We start from the raw sequence: 24,727 nt of genomic DNA on the forward strand, positions 1-24,727 counted from the left end.
CATAGATAAATTAAGGATTTACTTATAAAATAAGGTTAAAAATAAAAATCTGAATGTATGTACACAGATATTTACACAAAAATGCATTCTCACTCTGGACTATTGACTGTTGGTCTCATGAACACTTTAACTACAATTTAATCAATCACTCCCTGCACTGTTCACTTTCTACACTACATATGTAAATTCAACTGTACATTTGTGTACATAGTAAGTCTTTTTTTATTCTTATTTTTTAACTTATAGCCTTTTTTTATCCTATATCAGATTTTAATTGTTTAATTGTTTTGACTTATACAGGTTATTTTATCATTGTTCATTGTTTTATGTTGCACCAAATCACCAAAGCAAGTTTTTATGTTTGTTAAATTGTTGTTAATTGATTGCAATAAATCTTTTCTGATTCTGAAATAGTGCAGAAAGTGAACAGTGCGTGAATAGTATTGGTTGATTATAGTTAAAGTGACAAGTGTTCATGAGTCCAACAGCAGAGGGAAAGAAACTGTTCTTATGGCAGGAAGTTCTGGTCCGGATGGACCGTAGCCTCCTGCCTGAGGGGAGTGGCCTCCTGCCTGAGGGGAGTGGCCTCCTGCCTGAGGGGAGTGGCCTCCTGCCTGAGGGGAGTGGCCTCCTGTCTGAGGGGAGTGGCCTCCTGCCTGAGGGGAGTGGCCTCCTGCCTGAGGGGAGTGGCCTCCTGCCTGAGGCCTCCTGTCTGAGGGGAGTGGCCTCCTGCCTGAGGGGAGTGGCCTCCTGTCTGAGGGGAGTGGCCTCCTGTCTGAGGGGAGTGGCCTCCTGCCTGAGGGGAGTGGCCTCCTGCCTGAGGGGAGTGGCCTCCTGCCTGAGGCCTCCTGTCTGAGGGGAGTGGCCTCCTGCCTGAGGGGAGTGGCCTCCTGCCTGAGGGGAGTGGCCTCCTGCCTGAGGGGAGTGGCCTCCTGCCTGAGGGGAGTGGCCTCCTGCCTGAGGGGAGTGGCCTCCTGTCTGAGGGGAGTGGCCTCCTGCCTGAGGGGAGTGGCCTCCTGTCTGAGGGGAGTGGCCTCCTGCCTGAGGGGAGTGGCCTCCTGCCTGAGGGGAGTGGCCTCCTGTCTGAGGGGAGTGGCCTCCTGTCTGAGGGGAGTGGCCTCCTGCCTGAGGGGAGTGGCCTCCTGCCTGAGGGGAGTGGCCTCCTGTCTGAGGGGAGTGGCCTCCTGCCTGAGGAGAGTGGCCTCCTGTCTGAAGGGAGTGGCCTCCTGTCTGAGGGGAGTGGCCTCCTGCCTGAGGGGAGTGGCCTCCTGTCTGAGGGGAGTGGCCTCCTGCCTGAGGGGAGTGGCCTCCAGGTTGTTACTACTGCAGCAGGACACCAGCAGCTCCACCACCTCCTGTAGACAGACTCATCCCCCTGTATGTATGTGATATGTGATGTATGTAATATGTATCCATGTCATGTATTCAAATGTATTCAAATGTATTCAAATACATTCATAATATTTAAGTGTGAATTTAAAATAACTTCTTAGCCCAAAAAAATGTAAATAGACTAAAATAAAAGCATGTTTTTTTCATACTGGTTGTTTTTGAGTGAGCGAGCTTGCATCTCCACAAACCTGATTCATACTTGGCTTGGAAGAGCGTCCTTCTGTTTTAATATTCCACAGTCTGACATAACACTTACCTCTCTCCTTGGAAAATGTTCAATTATGTGGATAAACTTTAATATATCCATAGAATCATGCTGGGGAGGGCCACCTCCAGAAAGTTACAGTCTTATGCATAGTATTTTTATTTATTCATGGAGGATTTTGCAACATAAATTACATTATTTAAGATAAGATAAGATCATCCTTTATTGTCTACACATGGGGACATTTCGGTGTTTCAACCAACGCAGTAGATACAGAGGAAAAGGACAGATAACTTACAGGAAGTTTGAAAAAAATAAAACAACACTCTTAATAGAAGAACTCTTATAAACAAACAAAAAACTCTTATTAACAAAACTCCTCTCATATCTTAATAGGGAATGGAGGGAAAAATAAAATAATAAATTAAATAAAATAAAAAATATAATGTATATTTATGGAGAAAACAACATGGATTCCCTGTATAACTCACTGCATCTGCAAACCTCAAACACACAAAACAAAGCCTCACGCGCCTTTCTCTGTCGCGCACTTCATCTCCCATCATCCCCTGTGAGGAGCTGATGCCACGCACGCGCTGAAACCATGGAAACCGCGGCGTGGTTCGTGGATGCAGAGCAGAGTTTGTCCGGCTCCTGCGCGGCTCCTGCGCGGCTCCTGCACGGCTCCTTCTCCTCTGGACTCTGCTCTGTGTCCAGCTCTGTGTCCAGCTGAGGCTCTGTGTCCAGCTCTGTGTCCAGCTCTGTGTCCAGCTGAGGCTCTGTGTCCAGCTCTGTGTCCAGCTCTGTGTCCAGCTGAGGCTCTGTGTCCAGCTCTGTGTCCAGCTCTGTGTCCAGCTGAGGCTCGGTGTCCAGCTCTGTGTCCAGCTGAGGCTCGGTGTCCAGCTCTGTGTCCAGCTGAGTCTCACACGCGGTGGAACGGCCGGTTTCATCTTGTTTTATCTCGTGTTTTTCCGTTAAAAGTCGTAGTTTGACGGTGACTTTTCGCCTCGCGCTCGCGGTGATCTGTGTCCGGTCTGGATTTCCTCCTTTAACCTGTTAAATAATCATGCTGGAGTCTATAACCGTGACAGGTGAGACTTTCTCTTTTATTTGAGTTTCTCTTTACATATCCACATGATTACAGCGTTATTACTTTGCACCATTAGCATTTTCAACCATTTTAACGTTTAATACTTTCAAATGGAAGGAGAAGAAAAAGGAGAACATTTCATTTGCTTTTTTTTACTATTATACTTACGTTTATTCTACAATAGTAACTTTAAATGCATGTAAGTTGAAGGGGAAACTCTAAGTACCAATTTCTGTATATATTTATTTTTTCATTAAATTATTTATGTATTACATTATTTTTAATTTAACGATCATAATTTGAAGCTTCTCTTGTAGTTGACTTTGCTACCAAGAAAGAAGAAGAAGAAAACATTGACTCGTTATGGTATAAATAATAAGGCATTATTTGTGTAAAAATGACACATATTCAAATAAAATGAAAAATGGAAAGAGCCACGTTTGAATAGATGATTTGATTTTGTTGACATATTCACATACAGAGGAAACTTTGGATCTCTTATTTGAGTAAACTAGATCTATATATTATATTTTTGGCTTTGACATGTAAATAAATCAGACTTAGAATTACAACAAATCCTTCAGTACGATCGAAGTCCAAGTTTGTACAGTTTGGTGTGTGTCGATGCTACTTTAAGGCTGGATCTTTATATCTCTTATTAATCTACGAATGCAAACAAATTGGATGCAATAATAAACCATCTTCAGGTGCGGACTGGACTCTACATGAGAGCGGATATGTCGTGCTGTTAGGTCATCGCTGGCTCTCGTGGCTGAGCTGTCACACTGAGCTGTCACATTGAGCTGTCACATCGATTGTTGCACTGAAACAATGACTGCTCGTTTGTGATTGTACTTGAGTGCACGGCGTCTCATCAGAGCGGCTGGCCAGACCCACGAGCACCTTTGAAGACTGCAGTACACGTGTTTTATACATTTGTTATTTGACTATTAATGGATCCTCTAATGCAGCAAACACATGGGCAATATCGGCAAAAATAGATGGATTTCACTCTCACCACCAGCTAGTTAAGAAAGATAGATTGATTACAGTCAATAGAAATGTGCTAAAATGGGCCTGTAATTGTCTTCAGATTCAAGTATAACAGTAAATGGATGTAGAAAAAGCTTCAGTTGTTTCATCTGGACTCAGTTAGAAAAAATAGACGTTTCGACTCTCATCCAAGAGTCATTGTCAATAAGAGGATTTAGGTCGAGAACTCCGATATTTGTACTATTCTGTGGTAAGTCCAGCCCATTGGGAGGAGCCTTTCTGAAGTGGAAAGAGTTGTTTGTTTCAACAGAAACTTACCCTCTTTGTGTGTCTACTGAGCTAGACTATTCAACCCTTTAATGGGCTATTAGTCTCCCCTTTGTCTTTGTGAGACCCTGGCTCACCCTGAGGACCTGATTAACATCTAAATGTCCTTGTCCTCTACCTCTCCAGGGGTTCAGTATACCATTGTATATAAAATATCGGAGTTCTCGACCTAAATTATTTTATTGACAATGACTCTTGGATGAGAGTCGAAACGTCTAATTTTTCTAACTGAGTCCAGATGAAACAACTGAAGCTTTTTCTACTATGGAACACTCCTGGACCAATGAGGGATTACACCCACATATTTCCAAGTAAATGGATGATTCGTTAACTGCAAAAACACAGAATCTTGTACCCTCGTTTGAATGTGTTTTTTTTTATTGAATATATTTACTCTGGGCCTCTCTGACAAATCCCTCCAATATAGTCTGATAACTTTACTAATGATGTTGGGACGTCCTGTGTACTATTATGAAGCCTTGCTGAGTAATGTCCCTATTGTGTGGACCCATAAAGGCTATCTTATTTTATCTTATCTTATCTTAAATATCCATCCTTGTATTAGACTTAGATTCATTTCCTGGAGACTGATAATGACCTTAACCATAGTTACGGCCTAAGACTAAACCTAAACCTTAAACGTAACAAAAGGCATCCCTATATTTGAACTTTAAACCATGAAATTGGCGTGATTTTGAATGATCCACATGCGAGGGACCTGCTTTATAACATTAGTGAAGTATAGATATATAAGATATGAAGTGCACTTGTCTGATATTTAGTGAGTGACTCGTTTTGGACGCAGCCGTAGACACAAACTAGGACTCACAGTGAAATGTATACACCACAGAGCCTGGCATTATACGTTTTTGATTACACATTCTCCCTAATGCTATTCATTTGTCTGTAAGCTGAGAATAGCTCTAATTTCCCCCCGCCGCGATAAAAGGATTAGTCTATCTCACTGAAAGCTCTGCACGTGCTTGAGTTCACACCGTCTCACCTCGCTCTGTCTCTGTCTCTTTCAGAACGGCTCCACTGGCCGAAGGTGGAGCTCTCGAAGAAGTCCGTCCTCAACAGTGACACGCCCGCGCTGAGTCCGAGCCATGTTTATCTGGACAAGTTCCCCACGGACGTCCTCAAAGACCTCCTGACCCTCCGCTCCAGCAGCTACAACGTCCTGCTCCGGGCCGAGGACACGGAGACCCACATGAGTCCCAAGCGCTCGCCGCAGAGAAGGAGGAAGACGGTGAAGCAAGGTTCGTCTGCGAATAAGAAGAAGCCTCCCGTGATGGTGTCTAGAAAGTGTCAAGACGGCAGTAAAGCGACTCAAAGTAACTACATTTTTTCAAGCAGTACTTCCAGTCTCGCCAGGCCGGGCAAAAGTATGTCCGTGTTGGGGAGTACATTAGGTTTGATTCCACGTTCACGTCTCAGGAAGGCCTATGTACCCACCGTACCGTCCACCAAACTGCCCTACCTGAACAAGCCGTTGAAGTTGGAGGAGGCGGAAAACCCCAGAAGGCCGTGCATCCTGGCCGCCATCAAACCCACCAACGTGGAGCAGGAGAAGGCCAAGTTTTTCATGTCCGACTTCAGCTACAACCCACAGTTTGAGTACAGTAACCCGCTGTCGCCGCTCGTGCTGGCGAAGCACGGCAGCGCGTCCGATCGCTTTCTCACACAGGTAAGAGCGGGGCGTGGCACACAGAGGGAGGAGGCGTGGCACACAGAGGGAGGAGACGGAGGAGGCGTGGCACACAGGGGGAGGAGGCGTGGTACACAGAGGGAGGAGACGTGGCACACAGAGGGAGGGGGCGTGGCACACAGAGGGAGGGCGTGGCACACAGAGGGAGGAGGCGTGGCACACAGAGGGAGGGGGTGTGGCACACAGAGGGAGGAGGCGTGGAACACAGAGGGAGGAGGCGTGGAACACAGAGGGAGAAGGCGTGGCACACAGAGGGAGGGGGCGTGGAACACAGAGGGAGGGGGCGTGGCACACAGAGGGAGGAGGCGTGGCACACAGAGGGAGAGGGCGTGGCACACAGAGGGAGGGGGCGTGGCACACAGAGGGAGGGGGCGTGGCACACAGAGGGAGGAGGCGTGGCACACAGAGGGAGGGGGCGTGGAACACAGAGGGAGGGCGTGGCACACAGAGGGAGGAGGCGTGGCACACAGAGGGAGGGGGCGTGGCACACAGAGGGAGGAGGCGTGGCACACAGAGGGAGGGGGCGTGGCACACAGAGGGAGGGCGTGGCACACAGAGGGAGGAGGCGTGGCACACAGAGGGAGGGGGTGTGGCACACAGAGGGAGGAGGCGTGGAACACAGAGGGAGGAGGCGTGGCACACAGAGGGAGGGGGCGTGGAACACAGAGGGAGGGGGAGTGGCATACAGAGGGAGGAGGCATGGCACACAGAGGGAGGGGGCGTGGAACACAGAGGGAGGGGGCGTGGCACAAAGAGGGAGGAGGCGTGGCACACAGAGGGAGGGGGCGTGGAACACAGAGGGAGAGGGCGTGGCACACAGAGGGAGGGGGTGTGGCACACAGAGGGAGGGGGCGTGGCACACAGAGGGAGGGTGTGGCACACAGAGGGAGGAGGCGTGGCACACAGAGGGAGGGGGCGTGGCACACAGAGGGAGGGCGTGGCACACAGAAGGAGGAGGCGTGGCACACAGAGGGAGGGGGTGTGGCACACAGAGGGAGGAGGCGTGGAACACAGAGGGAGGAGGCGTGGCACACAGAGGGAGGGGGCGTGGAACACAGAGGGAGGGGGTGTGGCACACAGAGGGAGGGGGCGTGGCACACAGAGGGAGGGTGTGGCACACAGAGGGAGGAGGCGTGGCACACAGAGGGAGGGGGTGTGGCACACAGAGGGAGGAGGCGTGGCACACAGAGGGAGGGGGTGTGGCACACAGAGGGAGGGGGCGTGACACACAGAGGGAGGAGGCATGGAACACAGAGGGAGGAGGCGTGGCACACAGAGGGAGGGCGTGGCACACAGAGGGAGGAGGCGTGGCACACAGAGGGAGGGCGTGGCACACAGAGGGAGGAGGCGTGGTACACAGAGGGAGGGTGTGGCACACAGAGGGAGGGGGTGTGGCACACAGAGGGAGGAGGCATGGCACACAGAGGGAGGGGGTGTGGCACACAGAGAGAGGAGGCGTGGCACATAGAGGGAGGGGGTGTGGCACACAGAGGGAGGGGGCGTGGAACACAGAGGGAGGGGGTGTGGCACACAGAGGGAGGGGGCGTGGCACACAGAGGGAGGGTGTGGCACACAGAGGGAGGAGGCGTGGCACACAGAGGGAGGAGGCGTGGCACACAGAGGGAGGAAGGTGATGAAGTACTGAAAGTGTATCACAGGTATCATAGATTTACACAGTTTAAACAAGCATTTTACAAAAAAGGTGTTTAATGGAACTATTATTATTATTATTGGTCAAATCATAACCATTGTGTGATTTACATGGATTTGGGCTGGTGTTTACTCTACGGTTGCTAGGTAACAGTTTTGGAATCATGTCTATTATTATGTCACATTTGCTGCTCATGACCAACCAGGAAGTACGATTATAAACTTGGGCAACATTTTTACTGAATCTAAAACATATTCATGTTTATATGTTTTAGTGAAATACAGTCTAACGTGTCATGCACCTGAAGTCAACTCAAACAGGTGCTAATGAAAAGTCATGAATAAATAATTCAGGATGGAGGGGCACAAAAAGTATTGTTGATGCAGTTTTAGACATTCCGTTATCAGAATAAGTCAAATAATACAGAAAAATACACAATTTAACTGAGAATGTAATTTTGATTATTGATATTATTGATCATCGTAGTATTAATCTTGGAAGAGTAAACAACATAATAACATTATTTAAATTCCTAAAATACAAACGTAATCACGATAAAGAACTTTTAAGTGTTGCTGGTGTGTGTGTGTGTGTGTGTGTCTGTGTGTGTGTGTCTGTGTGTGTGTGTGTGTGTGCGTCTGTGTGTGTGTCTGTGTGTGTGTGTGTGTGTGTGTGTGTGTGCGTCTGTGTGTGTGTGTGTGTCTGTGTGTGTGTGTGTGTGTGTGCGTCTGTGTGTGTGTGTGTGTGTGTCTGTGTGTGTGTGTGTGTGCGTCTGTGTGTCTGTGTCTGTGTGTGTGTGTGTGTGTGTGTGTCTGGAAGGTGCAGTTGTGTGTGTGTCTGGAAGGTGCAGTTGTGTGTGTGTGTGTCTGGAAGGTGCAGTTGTGTGTGTGTGTGTGTGTGTGTGTGTATGTGTGTGTGTGTGTGTGTGTGTGTGTATGTGTGTGTGTATGTATGTGTGTGTGTGTATGTGTGTGTGTGTGTGCATGTGTGTGTGAGTGTGTATGTGTGTGTGTGTGTATGTGTGCATGTGTGTGTGTGTATGTGTGTGTGTGTGTATGTGTGTGTATGTGTGTATGTGTGTGAGTGTGTATGTGTGTGTGTGTGTATGTGTGCATGTGTGTGTGTGTATGTGTGTGTGTGTGTATGTGTGTGTATGTATGTGTGTGTGTGTATGTGTGTGTATGTATGTGTGTGTGTGTATGTGTGTGTGTGTGTATGTGTGTGTATGTGTGTATGTGTGTGTGTGTGTGTGTGTGTGTGTATGTGTGTGTGTGTGTGTGTGTGTGTGTGTCTGGAAGGTGCAGTTGTGCAGTAAATGCTGAAGTGCACAGTGACAGCTCTTCACGTGGTGCTGAGGCGGCTGCTTCACCTGTGAGACCTGCTGTTCAAGCACTTTAGCCTCACAGCTGACTGAGCCCAGCTATAATGAGGCTTCTATTACCGCCGAGCTGTGATCCAGGTTAAAGTCTCTCACATGTCAGAGCTGGAGGTGTGTTTGGTCCTCTGGAAATCTGCTCTTTGTTTTCAATTCAAATCACTTTCTCTATATTCAGGCGATGTGCATTTTGTGCATTATTACTTTACTTTTACCTATTACTTTACTTCACTGCCTGGAGTGGGCGTGGCGCGTGCGCTCTTTGCATTTGCGGAGCGCCCGGTTAACTTGCATCATAGCCTGTGAGGCACAGGCGGGTGAGGCTCAGGCGGGTGAGGCACAGGCGGGTGAGGCACAGGCGGGTGAGGCTCAGGCGGGTGAGGCACAGGCGGGTGAGGCACAGGCGGGTGAGGCACAGGCGGGTGAGGCACAGGCTCAGGCGGGTGAGGCACAGGCGGGTGAGGCACAGGCTCAGGCGGGTGAGGCACAGGCGGGTGAGGCTCAGGCGGGTGAGGCACAGGCTCAGGCGGGTGAGGCACAGGCGGGTGAGGCATAGGCTCAGGCGGGTGAGGCACAGGCGGGTGAGGCACAGGCACAGGCGGGTGAGGCACAGGCGAGTGAGGCACAGGCGGGTGAGGCACAGGAGGGTGAGGCACAGGCTCAGGCGAGTGAGGCACAGGCGAGTGAGGCACAGGCGAGTGAGGCACAGGCGGGTGAGGCACAGGCACAGGCGGGTGAGGCACAGGCGAGTGAGGCACAGGCGAGTGAGGCACAGGCGGGTGAGGCACAGGAGGGTGAGGCACAGGCTCAGGCAGGTGAGGCTCTGGCGGGTGAGGCTCAGGCTCAGGCGGGTGAGGCACGGGCGGGTGAGGCACAGGCTCAGGCGGGTGAGGCACGGGCGGGTCAGGCACAGGCTCAGGCGGGTGAGGCACAGGCTCAGGCGAGTGAGGCACAGGCGGGTGAGGCACGGGCGGGTGAGGCACAGGCTCAGGCGGGTGAGGCACAGGCTCAGGCGAGTGAGGCACAGGCGGGTGAGGCTCAGGCTCAGGCGGGTGAGGCACAGGCTCAGGCGAGTGAGGCACAGGCGAGTGAGGCACAGGCGAGTCAAGCACAGGCGATTGAGGCTCAGGCGGGTGAGGCACAGGCTCAGGCAGGTGAGGCACGGGCGGGTGAGGCACAGGCTCAGGCGGGTGAGGCACGGGCGGGTGAGGCACAGGCTCAGGCGAGTGAGGCACGGGCGGGTGAGGCACAGGCTCAGGCGGGTGAGGCACAGGCTCAGGCAGGTGAGGCACAGGCGGGTGAGGCTCAGGCTCAGGCGGGTGAGGCACAGGCGGGTGAGGCACAGGCTCAGGCAGGTGAGGCACAGGCGGGTGAGGCTCAGGCTCAGGCGGGTGAGGCACAGGCGGGTGAGACACAGGCTCAGGCAGGTGAGGCACAGGCGGGTGAGGCACAGGCTCAGGCGGGTGAGGCACAGGCGGGTGAGGCACAGGCGGGTGAGGCACAGGCTCAGGCGGGTGAGGCACAGGCGGGTGAGGCACAGGCGGGTGAGGCACAGGCTCAGGCGGGTGACACAGAGCCATGGTAGCGATACCCTCACTAATTACTCGTACACAGATATGACTCTTGCACACAGGATATTGTTACACGTGTCACACATTTGTGAAACGACTTGTGTTACACACGAGTCGAGCTGAGGAAGGGACTTCATTATTAACGAGCATTAGACAAACGTGATCTAGGAGGGGAATTGTGTTCATTCTGATCATGATGTTATTATGTTATTATTATTATCCTTCTTGTTTAATTCAATTAGTTCTGCCGATATTTGTTTTTAGATCATTTGTGATTAAAATTGACTTCAAACTCACCCACAGCTTTGTTTAACCCCGAACACACAATTCATGAGTTTTAGGCACAAAGATTCTGATGTGGAGGATTTGACACGACTGCCGTAATTAGCAAATTAGCAATTCAAATCAAAATATCAAACCATTTGAACGGGAGAAATCTTTGAATCCATAACAAGACCTGGATAAGACACTTCCTCTGTCAGAGCAGCAGTTTGGGAGACGCTGCTCTTCATTTTCCCATCGAGAACAATGCGTTTGTTGTTTGTTGTTTGTTGTTTGTTGCTCGTGACATTAAACTGCTCGTGTTCGTCATCTACAGCTTTATTCCTCTTGTATTTCCTCAACATAAAATTGCTCAAAACGCTTAAAAGACGTATGACAGATTTTTACCGTTGTCTCATTTTGACTTTTTCTGCTGTATTTATACCTGTTGTACATGAAGTAGTTTTACACTCATCGAGCAGATATTTGTGGAGGAAAGTTTGAAAAAACTGTTGAAAATGACATGACACCAAAGACACTCATTCAAGTTTATGCAGAATTTATACAAAAGAAATGACCTTTTTGATGCTAAAAATTAATTCAGCAATTAAAAAAACGTTGCCATTAAATTAGTTTTTGCCCAGTGTTTGCTGGGTAATTTCCTCGTGTGATGTCATCAATTATAAACAAGAAGTGAAATTATAAACCTAAAAAAATTGCTATTCTGGGATAATTAAAACAATAAATAAATGAAGATACATTTGAGATATATAGAACCTTTTAGTTGAATGAGTCGTCCAACCTGTCAGAGGCACTTTCTTTTAGAGCAGGGGTGTCCAAACATTTTTCACCAAGGGCCGCATTTTGAAACTTAAACGGGGCAGAGGGCCACAAACAACTTGACAATGTCAAATTTGTTGAATGACAAAGTGAATCATTCGAAATTTTGCATTTGATGTAATTGCGATGAGCCTCCACACCTTTAATTAGAGCTAGAACATTAATATTAGGTTGGTATAACATCCATATGCCTGAATTTTCCCAATTTCACAGTAAAAAGTACAACTTTTTGTTGTTTGGGCCGACATAGCAGGAAGCTGGAGGGCCAACAGAAATTGGTCTGAGGGCCGTATTTGGCCCCCGGGCCCTAGTTTGGACATGCCTGATTTAGAGTTAACCAGCTCTGCTTAAGCCGCCATCGCGCTAATGGAGGATTTAGGATTTTTTTGTCCCGTCCTGTGCTCATGGCTCATGAAACAAGAATCATCTTCAGGTTTTGTTCTAAACTCTAACTCCACGTGTAGTTTAACCAAAAGTGCTGGATGTAGGACACGTGTTGTCACTCATTATTCAGTAGGCCGGGGTATCGATGACACCAGAACACAGTAGTACACAGTAGTACACAGCAGTACACAGCAGTACACAGTAGTACACAGTAGTACACAGCAGTACACAGTAGTACACAGTAGTACACAGCAGTACACAGTAGTACACAGTAGTACACAGTAGTACACAGCAGTACACAGCAGTACACAGTAGTACACAGTAGTACACAGCAGTACACAGTAGTACACAGTAGTACACAGTAGTACACAGCAGTACACAGTAGTACACAGTAGTACACAGCAGTACACAGTAGTACACAGTAGTACACAGTAGTACACAGCAGTACACAGTAGTACACAGTAGTACACAGCAGTACACAGTAGTACACAGTAGTACACAGTAGTACACAGCAGTACACAGCAGTACACAGTAGTACACAGCAGTACACAGTAGTACACAGTAGTACACAGTAGTACACAGCAGTACACAGTAGTACACAGTAGTACACAGTAGTACACAGTAGTACACAGCAGTACACAGTAGTACACAGTAGTACACAGTAGTACACAGCAGTACACAGTAGTACACAGTAGTACACAGTAGTACACAGCAGTACACAGTAGTACACAGCAGTACACAGCAGTACACAGCAGTACACAGTAGTACACAGTAGTACACAGCAGTACACAGCAGTACACAGCAGTACACAGTAGTACACAGCAGTACACAGTAGTACACAGCAGTACACAGCAGTACACAGTAGTACACAGCAGTACACAGCAGTACACAGTAGTACACAGCAGTACACAGTAGTACACAGTAGTACACAGCAGTACACAGTAGTACACAGCAGTACACAGCAGTACACAGTAGTACACAGCAGTACACAGTAGTACACAGCAGTACACATCAGTACACAGTAGTACACAGCAGTACACAGTAGTACACAGTAGTACACAGCAGTACACAGTAGTACACAGTAGTACACAGTAGTACACAGCAGTACACAGTAGTACACAGTAGTACACAGCAGTACACAGTAGTACACAGCAGTACACAGCAGTACACAGTAGTACACAGTAGTACACAGCAGTACACAGTAGTACACAGCAGTACACAGCAGTACACAGCAGTACACAGTAGTACACAGCAGTACACAGCAGTACACAGTAGTACACAGCAGTACACAGTAGTACACAGCAGTACACAGCAGTACACAGTAGTACACAGCAGTACACAGCAGTACACAGTAGTACACAGCAGTACACAGTAGTACACAGCAGTACACATCAGTACACAGTAGTACACAGCAGTACACAGTAGTACACAGCAGTACACAGTAGTACACAGTAGTACACAGCAGTACACAGTAGTACACAGTAGTACACAGCAGTACACAGTAGTACACAGTAGTACACAGCAGTACACAGCAGTACACAGTAGTACACAGCAGTACACAGCAGTACACAGTAGTACACAGCAGTACACAGTAGTACACAGCAGTACACAGTAGTACACAGTAGTACACAGCAGTACACAGTAGTACACAGTAGTACACAGCAGTACACAGTAGTACACAGCAGTACACAGCAGTACACAGTAGTACACAGTAGTACACAGCAGTACACAGCAGTACACAGTAGTACACAGTAGTACACAGCAGTACACAGTAGTACACAGTAGTACACAGCAGTACACAGTAGTACACAGTAGTACACAGTAGTACACAGCAGTACACAGTAGTACACAGTAGTACACAGTAGTACACAGCAGTACACAGTAGTACACAGCAGTACACAGCAGTACACAGCAGTACACAGTAGTACACAGCAGTACACAGCAGTACACAGTAGTACACAGCAGTACACAGTAGTACACAGTAGTACACAGCAGTACACAGCAGTACACAGCAGTACACAGTAGTACACAGCAGTACACAGCAGTACACAGTAGTACACAGCAGTACACAGTAGTACACAGTAGTACACAGCAGTACACAGTAGTACACAGCAGTACACAGCAGTACACAGTAGTACACAGCAGTACACAGTAGTACACAGCAGTACACATCAGTACACAGTAGTACACAGCAGTACACAGTAGTACACAGCAGTACACAGTAGTACACAGTAGTACACAGCAGTACACAGTAGTACACAGTAGTACACAGCAGTACACAGTAGTACACAGTAGTACACAGCAGTACACAGCAGTACACAGTAGTACACAGCAGTACACAGCAGTACACAGTAGTACACAGCAGTACACAGTAGTACACAGCAGTACACAGTAGTACACAGTAGTACACAGCAGTACACAGTAGTACACAGTAGTACACAGCAGTACACAGTAGTACACAGTAGTACACAGTAGTACACAGCAGTACACAGTAGTACACAGTAGTACACAGTAGTACACAGCAGTACACAGAGGGCAGAGTGAGGAGTGAGCTGGAGGAAGTGCAGTAACATGACCTGCCCCGCCCTCAGAGCTGGCCTGCCCCGCCCTCAGAGCTGGCCTGCCCCGCCCTCAGAGCTGGCCTGCCCCGCCCTCAGACCTGGCCTACTTCAGCACAGTTTCCCTGTCGTGGCTCTTTTACGCCTCATGAATTCTGCACACGACTCACATGACTCACACGACTCACATGACTCACACGACTCACATGACTCACTCGGAGCAGAACACTTTTGGGACAGAAAGAGTCGACTTTGCTGACGTGAAAAGTGCTGCTCAATATTTTCAAAAGTCTACCGTTCCTAAAAGCACTTTCAAAGCCATTAATGCAAATGTTATGTTAGTGCTGAATATCATTGTCTTTAGAGTTGCAATTTATCTGTTTAACAATAGGATTCTGTTTAGTTAGTATTTCCCATTTGTAGTTTAAGTGTTTTGTCTTTGATGACAACAACTTTGAAAATATATAAAAAAGAGTGTTTTTCAGAGGGCAGAAGGTGATCTTTGTGTTTATTCTACTGTGTTGAGCCAGGACCGATCCAGCTTTTTCCATTCCTATTCATTATAGCTATAATGAACTGATACTAGGTGACTTTAAAACTACTGCAACATGTGAACAAAACAACACAAGTCTGTAGGTTCTGAGCTTTAAAATGAGGTTTACCTGGTTTAAGTTGTTAAAAATATGTTGTGTGTTGTGTGGAGTATGAGGTCAGTATTGAAGAGGAAATGGAAAACTGACCCATAACATGTTCCTAGTGTCAGTACTGGCCCCGGTGCGTCCCTGTTCTACAGTGCACTCACATTTGTGCAGTATTTAAACCTCCAACAAGGCCCTTACAGCCATGTTCCAGCACATTCCTGATGGTTGCTAAGATACATATTACAAAGATGAACAATAAATACATTTTTGGCACTGTCACTGGTCCATTTGCTTTAGAGTTGCCCATAATAAGACGTCCCCGAGCAGAAGGTAAAAGCTTGTGTTTGCGCAGGCCGTGCACATCATGGAGGTCGCCCTGCAGCGCTACGGCAGCTACGAGCGCTTTGAGCAGGTGACGGGAGGAAGTCTGCTGAGCAAGAGTCGCATCTGGAGCAGTGTCAAGAAGTACATGGAGAAGGAGGGCTGCGTGGGAGAGGTGAGACATGCACTCTGCACTTTAGAACATACTTCATCTGTTTGAAAAGGATCTTCATTAGATAAGGAATATATGCGTTCAACATCCGGGAACTTGTGCAGTGGCAACCAAGGCCGCCATTTTGAAAGGGGCACAACAGCACGTCTACTACATACGAAATCCAGGAAATATGAGGCCAAAATGCCAAAAACCTGCGCTCTGTAAGGTCATTGTTCTGTAAGGTCATTGCTCTGTAAGGTCATTGTTCTGTAAGGTCACTGTTCTGTAAGGTCATTGTTCTGTAAGGTCATTGTTCTGTAAGGTCATTGCTCTGTAAGGTCATTGTTCTGTAAGGTCATTGCTCTGTAAGGTCATTGTTCTGTAAGGTCACTGTTCTGTAAGGTCACTGTTCTGTAAGGTCACTGTTCTGTAAGGTCACTGTTCTGTAAGGTCATTGTTCTGTAAGGTCATTGTTCTGTAAGGTCATTGCTCTGTAAGGTCATTGTTCTGTAAGGTCATTGCTCTGTAAGGTCATTGTTCTGTAAGGTCATTGTTCTGTAAGGTCACTGTTCTGTAAGGTCACTGTTCTGTAAGGTCATTGTTCTGTAAGGTCATTGCTCTGTAAGGTCATTGCTCTGTAAGGTCAATGTTCTGTAAGGTCATTGCTCTGTAAGGTCATTGTTCTGTAAGGTCATTGCTCTGTAAGGTCATTGCTCTGTAAGGTCATTGCTCTGTAAGGTCATTGTTCTGTAAGGTCATTGCTCTGTAAGGTCATTGTTCTGTAAGGTCATTGCTCTGTAAGGTCATTGCTCTGTAAGGTCATTGCTCTGTAAGGTCATTGCTCTGTAAGGTCATTGCTCTGTAAGGTCATTGCTCTGTAAGGTCATTGCTCTGTAAGGTCATTGTTCTGTCAGGACATTGTTCTGTAAGGTCATTGTTCTGTTGACGGACCAAGAAATGATAACTTTGTCGTGTACCTTAGTTTGCCGTTATCGTCTAAAGAATGAAAGTATTCGTAGCTCATTATGTCGTAGAAAAGAACGCAGTCGTGGTGGTCGCTCGTATATTGCGTGCCCCTTTCAAAATGGCCGCTATGGGGAAGTCCCGGGTGTATGACGTCACCGCGACGCATGTATTCATCCATAAAATGAGATTTAAAGTTAGCCTTTAGCTCAGATAACAGATATACATTTTATTGCGGGCTAATGCTAACGGCTATAGGAAAAATAAAGGGCTCCGGAGTCGCTCAGATCTCATTGGACGAGCCAGAGCATTGAACGCTGCTGATTCTAAGCCTGTGTGGTCCTTATTCTATTCAGTTCAGTTGTGTTCTGTTAGTCTTCAAGGTAAAAGAGTGTTCCATGTTGTTCAGATGGCGGTGCAGGTGACGGACGACCTCCTGTCCAGAGCCTCCATGAGCGTCGTGAACAGCCGGCCCACTCTGACCATCAACACGGCCACGGCCCGGGAGCACTGGCTGGAGGGGATGCTCCGCCACGAGATCGGTACATCCGGCTGTCACTCACCACCATGTTATTATGGCATTTTTACATTTCAACAATTCTTCACTTCCTTTATTGGAATGTTTAATTTGTTAAACTTATTTCGCTAACATTGGTCTTTGTTTGTGTTTTCATTCAAAGAGAATAGAATAGAATACATAAACTATACAAAACAGGAATTCATCTACACGGACTAAAAGCAAACTCTTGAACTGTCCAGTCCAATCACAACAGAACATTTTCTCCAGAACGAGCAGAAAACACGTCTAAAATGTGAAAAAGCTGCTACAGTTTTAGTTCTGCAGAAGAACAGAACCTGGCAGCGGCGCTCACTGATACACAATCACCTTTCTCTCCTTTAACAACGTTTGTCTGAGTCTGGATGTTTGGGAGATTCCTTTTTGTGGAGTAAGTTGAAGTGTCCTTTAGCTCCCCCATGTCATTAGCTAACAAGCTAAACAAAGACAGTTGCCATTTGCTATACCAGACTATACCGGACATAAGTCACACCTTTTTTCATAGTTTTGTCCGGGGTGCGACTTATACTTATATTTATACTTATATACTTATACTTATACTTATACTCCAGAGCGACTTATATGTGATATTATTTGTTATTTTCACGATTGCAACTGCATTTCATACTCCAGTGCAACTTAAATATGTTTTTTTCTTCTCTATTATGCATTTTTTGGCTGGTGCGACTTATACTCCGGAAAATACGTTAAATGAGCCAAACAATAGATTGAAGGACAAAAAAAGGAGAATAAAAGAGCATTTTATCAGTTGGTGCTCATAGTTCCAACACTCAGAATGTTGAGGAGCATTTCTTGAGCGCTTTATACCTTAACCTTCCCACTGGGACAATGAAACTAGCTTAAAATAATTAACTAACTGTTTGTTTTATGACAAAATGTAAAGCATCAAACATGTTCTTATCTTTAATAAAAACAATAGAAATCATACAAATGAGACAAAATGAAAGTCTTTTCTGTATCTGCAGGTACTCATTACTTCCGCGGCCTGAACAACGTGCACCAGCCGTGGAGCAGCAGCGCTGGCCGGAGGCGTCACAACCTGAGGCCCCTGAACCCCACAGAGGAGGGTCTGGCCAGCATCCACAGTGTGCTGTTCAGACGGGACCCCACGCTCTGGAGGGCCGCCCTGCTCTACTACACCGTGCACCAGGCCAGCAGCATGTCCTTCTGCCAGCTCTTCCAGTGCCTGGGCCGCTTCCTGCAGGACCCCCACACCCGCTGGGACTACTGCGTGAGGGCCAAGAGGGGCCAGAGCGACACGGCACTGCCAGGTTTGACTTGCCTGACCAGACTTCTTATCAAACCTGTGTGAGGTTCTGGGGCTCGACCGCTGTGTTTCAATTTCCAGGGCGGAGTTTAGAGCAGAGACAGAACCAATCACATAAACCCAGAAGTGACGCAAAAAACGCGACACGCTTAACCGGATATTACGTAGCCCATGTCAACAAGGCGTGTTCCGCGTAATCCGTCCTGAACGCAGAAAATGTCTCCTGAATCGTGATGACGCCCTTCGTATAACTGCATCTAACGCACGTTCATCACGGCGAGTAGAGCGGACTTTCCTGATCGTTCAAACCGAAGAGAGAGCAGAAGTAAACACTCGGTCACGAGCGTGACCCGGGTCACGAGCCGGGTCACGAGCCGGGTCACGGGCCGGGTCACGAGCCGGGTCACGGGCCGGGTCACGGGCCGGGTCACGGGCCGGGTCACGAGACGGGTCACGGGCCGGGTCACGAGACGGGTCACGAGCCGGGTCACGAGCCGGGTCACGAGCCGGGTCACGAGCCGGGTCACGAGCCGGGTCACGAGATGGGTCACGAGCCGGGTCCGCCATCTTGAATGTTTTGGAACGGGGGTGAAGAGGTACTTCCGTTTCTCAGTGTGACGAGTTAAAACCTCCGACTGGGATTGGTCGGTGAATGGATGACCGACGACTTCATTGGCTCTGACTCGGGTTCCAGACCCTTACGCATTTGAACAGAATGTGGGCGGGGCCGGCGGGTCAGGCAACTCGATAATAGGGCGGTCCCTGCGCAGGCTGGATTCACCACATTGTAGACTTCGACGTGACTCAGTGCGTTTCAGGGCAGGAAACACAGACACGTGGCCATGTCCCAAATGTAAATCATCACAGTAGATGAGGAGAGACGACTGCACCAGGTCAGAAACACACATGACACACACATGTTAGACACGTGATTAGACGTGACTCACTGGTTTCAGATCAGCTGAGATGATAAGCTCCTCCCACCACCGCAGACGAGCGCGTGTGCTTTTGTGTTGAGCCGCCGAGTTAAAAACTACTGCAGCTTCTATATGTTTATTTGTGCCAGAGGAGCAAACACACTGTCAACAACACAGTTCCTCATGATAATCACTGACTGACTGACTGGTTGTTTAGAGTGTTTCAGTAAATCATGTAAATAATGGGGCAATTTGCTCTTTTTTGACAGAAATAACAAAATAAAAAATCCCCAAATATTGAACCATATCATTGTTAGTTTTTGGGTCTTCTGGCAACAGTCATACCATAAATATAATCATATAAAACAATAAATGAAGGAGCCTGGACTAGGTTCCTTTGCTCTTCAGTGCAGTTTACAGGAAAGAATGAAAGAAGAAATAAGACTCTTTCTTAAGTATTCTTTTTTTTTTTACCAAAACAACAAGAAAGAAAACAAAAAAAGAAAGAAAGACTCATTCAATATGACAGTAATGATTGCACTATTATAAAGTAAAGTAGCATCTATATTATCATCACAGTACAAGACATGTTTTCTAATCGAGTACATTTGTTTCAACCAAGATAAGCAGTGTAAAAGTGATCATAAGTAACATACTAAACCTCATACGACACCTTATGACCTCTTGACCTTCACTTACATGTCACTGTCATGTCAAGGATGTGAGAGAAGTGTCACATCATTGGAACTACTGTATATTCCTTATATACTATACACATATATTCTTCCTACTTCCTGTCGGTGCCACTGCTGCTGTGACTTTGGCCATGACATGAATAAACTGAACTCGTGTGTAAATGTGTGTTTGGTTTGCAGGTTGCTTCAGTAAGGACCAGGTTTATCTGGACGGCGTCTTGAAGATTCTACGCTATAGAGACAAGATCAACTTCCCACTGCTCATGTCGCTGGGAAAGGTGAGGCGTCCGCACTTCAGGGCGTCACCCGTCGGTCTCATCACAATCTCACTGCGCTCCATCGTTTATTCATCCAATTTCAGAGGTTTTAATTGCCAAAACATACATTGGTTTGGTGGAGTCTAGTTTCCTGCTCTGTCCTTGCTCCTGTGTGCACTGCTCATGTCATAACTGATGACACCAATCACAGGGCGTCGCTCAGGGCGGCACGGAGCAGAAACTATTGTGTGTTTTTACATGTGACACTGGTGCGTTTGTGGGACGCCTGTGCTTTTCTCTCAAATGGAACAAACCAAAGTGTGATTTCTCAGCTTGAAGTATTCACCTGAGCGTTACACGTTTGACCTGAGCGCTGTCGGCCCCAGAGAGAGCGAAGAGTCCAGGGTGTGTCACAGTATCACGTCACAGTATTTGTCTGATTGATTTGATCTTCATCATTTCTAAGTCTGATGTCAAAGACCTTGTAAAACAATGGCTCTTGCTCGTCTTCCTCGCTCCATTTGCTCTTGCCTCTATCACAGGCGGTTTTCCCCTGAGGCCTGAGTGAAATACACTGGGAGGGAAAGTGTTTCTTACATAACCACAGCAAAGAGCAGGCCCACAATAGCCTGTAATGGCGAGGCGAAATGTCCAAGCGATGCACCAAACATGATGCAAGAACAAGTCAAAGTCATGTTCTGCAACGAGAACGTTCCAGAGTGAAGAGTTTACTGTTGTGTCTGGGCAGGTGTTTTACTCACTGACATCATAGTGTCCGATGGCAGACGTGAAGTTAACACTCTAGGCCAGGGGTGTCCAAACTTTTTTCACCAAGGGCCGCATTTTGAAACTTAAACGGGCCAGAGGGCCACAAACAACTTGACAATGTCGAATTTGTTGAATGACAAAGTGAATCAATCGAAATTTGGCATTTGACATAATTGCGATGAGCCTCCACCTTTAATTAAACCTAGAACATTAATATTAGGTTGGTATAACATCCATATGCCTGAATTTTCCCAATTTCACAATAAAAAGTACAACTTTTTGTTGTTTGGGCCTAATAGCAGGAAGCTGGAGGGCCAACAGAAATTGGTCTGAGGGCCTTATTTGGCCCCCGGGCCCTAGTTTGGACATGCTTGCTCTAGGCCATGTATTTGAAGTAAGTAAATGTGGACGTTATCATTTTGGTTTGTGACTCTTTCCTTGACATTGAACCGTGTTCTTAGTGTTTGTTTCATGAGGATCGGCTCAGTAATGACACAGATATGACCCACAAACCAGGCCAAAGCATTTGGACAGTAAACTATGGGCCAATCTCTTATTGTCTCTCTCTAAATCACGGGGAGCACATGTTCCTGATGGTCCAAGTGATTTTAAAGAATGCATCACATTTCCTGGACAATAAGTATATTTTAACTTAACCAAAATGGACTTTTGTTCTAACATCGTTCCTTCATCAGGAACCTGGAGTCGTTGTTACTTTTAGTGGCGGTTGGCAGCATTTACCTCCACATTCTGTACTTGTACATCTTCTTTCTCTAAGATAGAAAAAGAAAGAGTTGTATTTAGCTTCATTCACACTCTGAGCCTCCAAATGTCCCAGTTTTATGACGTGACGTCATCTTAAGTCCACAAATCATCCCCAGACTCGTTCATTACGACTGCGCGCCTGCATTAGCATGTCCGGGGTAAGCTAGCTTTGTTTATCTCCCCTCTGTAATTCCACCTGCTGCCAGTAGATGGGGCTGTATTTCTTGCCTGACTGAAATGAAGTAAAGTGTGCTTTTTGTGTACACATTCTGTAAAACACAAGAATGTGTAAAGATATTCAAAAGCAAGTTTAAAGGCCAATAACAATAGGAATAATGCAGAATATGTGTCTTTTAATTTATGTTTCTGTTTTTTCTCTCTATTTTCAGGTTTCTTTTGAGGACGTGGACAGACTCAAACCTCTGGCTCAGATGGACAACATTCGGATTCCTCACTTCATGCAGGACCAGTCCAAATATCAGGAGCAGCTGACTAAGATCATGGCAGTGAACCAGCTCACAGACCAACAACTCAGGACCATCATCTAGTTTATTCTCCCCCCAAATAAGCAAATGAAAGCAGATAAAAGCAGATGAAAGCACACTGCCAGCCATCCCCGCATGTCTCCAGCAGCGTGGGTCGTTTTAGTGCATGTTAGAAGAGAAGAGCTGTGGTTAAGGACATTTATGACATCATTTTGTGCCAAATATTAGAACCGCTTTGGTGTTGATACTGCTTTTTATATATTCATTTTGTGCCAAATTTAACGCTGAGACTGAAATATCTGTAAATATAAATCTATCACAATAAAAACATGTTTTAAAAGTTTCCACAATCACAAAAAAGTAAAAAAATAGCTACATATATTGCTAAAATGATGACTTTTTTGTAAAGTTAAATATTGTGACTAACAATAATCAGGCTCAGTGTCAGTATTTCAATTTTAAATACTATAATTAATAGAGTAATACTGGCTCCTCTTCTCACATTCAGCACCTGAAAGCCATCCACATTTGTTTTTAGGATTTGTAATATTTTCCATAATTTTAAATGTAGATTTTATTTGTACAATTTGTTCTGTTGAAAAGTGTTTGAAGCTTAAAGGTCCTATATTACGTGTTAGACTAGACATCATCAAAAACATGTATTTTTTAACATTTAATATTTGATTCATCTTGTATTTTTTGGCTGTCGACCCCTCCATAGCTCATAATGCTCTGTTCCACCTTGTGACGTCATTATGTGGTGTTTTTTATGCTAACCGCTTTTTTTTCTCCATTCGTATTAATTTAATTTGACATTACAATGATACAGTAAAATAAAATGTATTTATCGTCTCTATGTTTAAAAAAAGCACCTCCTGTTTTACCACATAATGACATCACAAGGTTGAACAGAGCGCTTTCAGTTCTAGAGAAGAACACAGAGTAAAAATGCAGGATTTTTGTCATAAACATGTGACGTAAACGAAACACAACTTCAGGCGTGTTTTGGATGAAGAAACAACATTATAACACATCCAAAATGAGCTGTTTAGAGAGAATTACAAACCTGCTGTTACTTACTCAACCAAAAATAGAATCATGTGACTAATTCACCTTTTAAATATTCATTGCATGTAACTTGTGTCAGGCCAAAGCAACTGAGGCTTCTTATTGGTCTTTCCTTTGTGGGCGGGGCTTACAGTTAAGGCTTGGTTTTGTTCTTTGTTGTTATTGGTTTGGATTTACTCACTTTTTTGGCTTTAATTTGAGGGCCTGAAATCTTTGCATTGGATATTTAAAGGCCATATTCTTATTTGTATTATTTCTTTGCCTTTTTAAACCGCAAATAACACATTTAAAATGTATTCTCAGAGTAAAGACAATTCAAACATCAAAGTGATGAAACAATCAGTTCCAGTTCGACTTCAATAGAAAATGATGCGCCTCGTGATGTCTCATGTTCATCTTCCCAGACCAAGTGTACTTACTTTACAGGACAGTCTCTTTAGCAGTCGAAGAACAATAATATACAGATGGTTATTAATAACTCTATTCTTTATTGACAGATGAGGTCTAATGAAGTTTAAATGTCACACTTTCTTATCCTCTTTGTGATATTCAATGACACTGACGACCTGGACATTATGTCATCACAGAGAATGTGTCACTGACCCATTTCTATGAGATGTTACCTTAAATAATAATAATAAAATAAAACTGTGTGAAAAATGTGTGACTCCATCCAAGTCATTCAGTCATTCATTAAAAAATGTATATGTTATATATATATATATATATATATATATATATATATATATATATATATATATATGGATGTGTGTGTATATATGTCTTTGTTCATGTTTTATTAAAGCTATTTTTCCCCCAAAAAAGTACAAGTATAGTACAATTACAAGTACAAGAGTGAAAGTGTACAAATACAGAACAGGTGTGCAAGAGTAGAAGTACAGTACAAGAGTACAAGTACAAAGGTAAAAGTACAAGATTGCAACTCCACAAGATGCAAAAAAGCACAAGGACGAAAAGAGCACAAAACTGTAAAACACACATTCTTGATCAAAAGTCCTGTTAAAATGAATGGGAAAAGTAGAAGTACTGCATAATACAAATACTAAAAGGTAGAAGAACCAAAATTAATGCAAAGAGTCACACTGTACAAATCTATGATAAAAAAAAGTAACCTGTAAAAGCAAAACTAGTTTCTATTGAAGTGAATGGGAGCTGTAGAAGTACTACAAAACTGTAAAAGTACTACAAGAGTAATGCAACACTGCAAAAAGTACAAGAGATACAAGTACAACAAGCAAGAGTACAAAAGAAACAACTGCGAGAACAAAAGAAACAACTGCGAGTACAAAAGAAACAACTGCACAAGATGCAAAAAATATGCAAAATCTTCAGCTAGCAAAAAAGCCCCATTAAATTTAATTGGAAAAAGTACAACTTGAAGTACAAATACTTCAAATACTACAAGAGGAATCAGACCCTCTGGTGGTCGTTAAGTGCACTGCAGCATAAATGTTAAAAAATGATTAAAAAAAA

The 24,727-nt window shown here is 45.6% G+C and overlaps 1 protein-coding gene across 2 annotated transcripts; it reads left to right on the forward strand.

The window, feature by feature from the left end:
• The first annotated feature begins 2,658 nt into the window (after positions 1–2,658).
• On the forward strand, positions 2,659–22,255 carry matcap2 (microtubule associated tyrosine carboxypeptidase 2). Of its 2 annotated transcripts, XM_072447342.1 has the most exons (8): positions 2,659–2,688; positions 5,036–5,371; positions 5,420–5,694; positions 15,349–15,492; positions 16,844–16,976; positions 17,977–18,282; positions 20,071–20,168; positions 22,070–22,255. In XM_072447342.1, exons 1-8 carry the CDS (start codon positions 2,664–2,666, stop codon positions 22,226–22,228), a joined length of 1,476 nt encoding a protein of 491 aa, XP_072303443.1. In that variant the 5' UTR covers positions 2,659–2,663; the 3' UTR covers positions 22,229–22,255. The 2 variants fall into 2 exon arrangements, with proteins under 2 accessions (XP_072303443.1, XP_072303442.1); XM_072447341.1 differs by having other exon boundaries at positions 5,036–5,694.
• Positions 22,256–24,727: the final 2,472 nt, after the last annotated feature.

This window comes from Eucyclogobius newberryi, unplaced genomic scaffold (assembly GCF_026437365.1).
Source record: "Eucyclogobius newberryi isolate DKJ021-1_F unplaced genomic scaffold, fEucNew1.0.hap1 SCAF_16, whole genome shotgun sequence".
Lineage (NCBI taxonomy): Eukaryota > Metazoa > Chordata > Actinopteri > Gobiiformes > Gobiidae > Eucyclogobius > Eucyclogobius newberryi.

Coding starts and splice junctions, on each gene's coding strand:
- matcap2 (XM_072447341.1), top strand. CDS start 2,664: ATGCTGGAGTCTATAACCGTGACAG. Junction 16,977..17,976: donor GATGCTCCGCCACGAGATCG/GTACATCCGGCT, acceptor CTGTATCTGCAG/GTACTCATTACTTCCGCGGC. Junction 20,169..22,069: donor TGCTCATGTCGCTGGGAAAG/GTGAGGCGTCCG, acceptor CTCTATTTTCAG/GTTTCTTTTGAGGACGTGGA.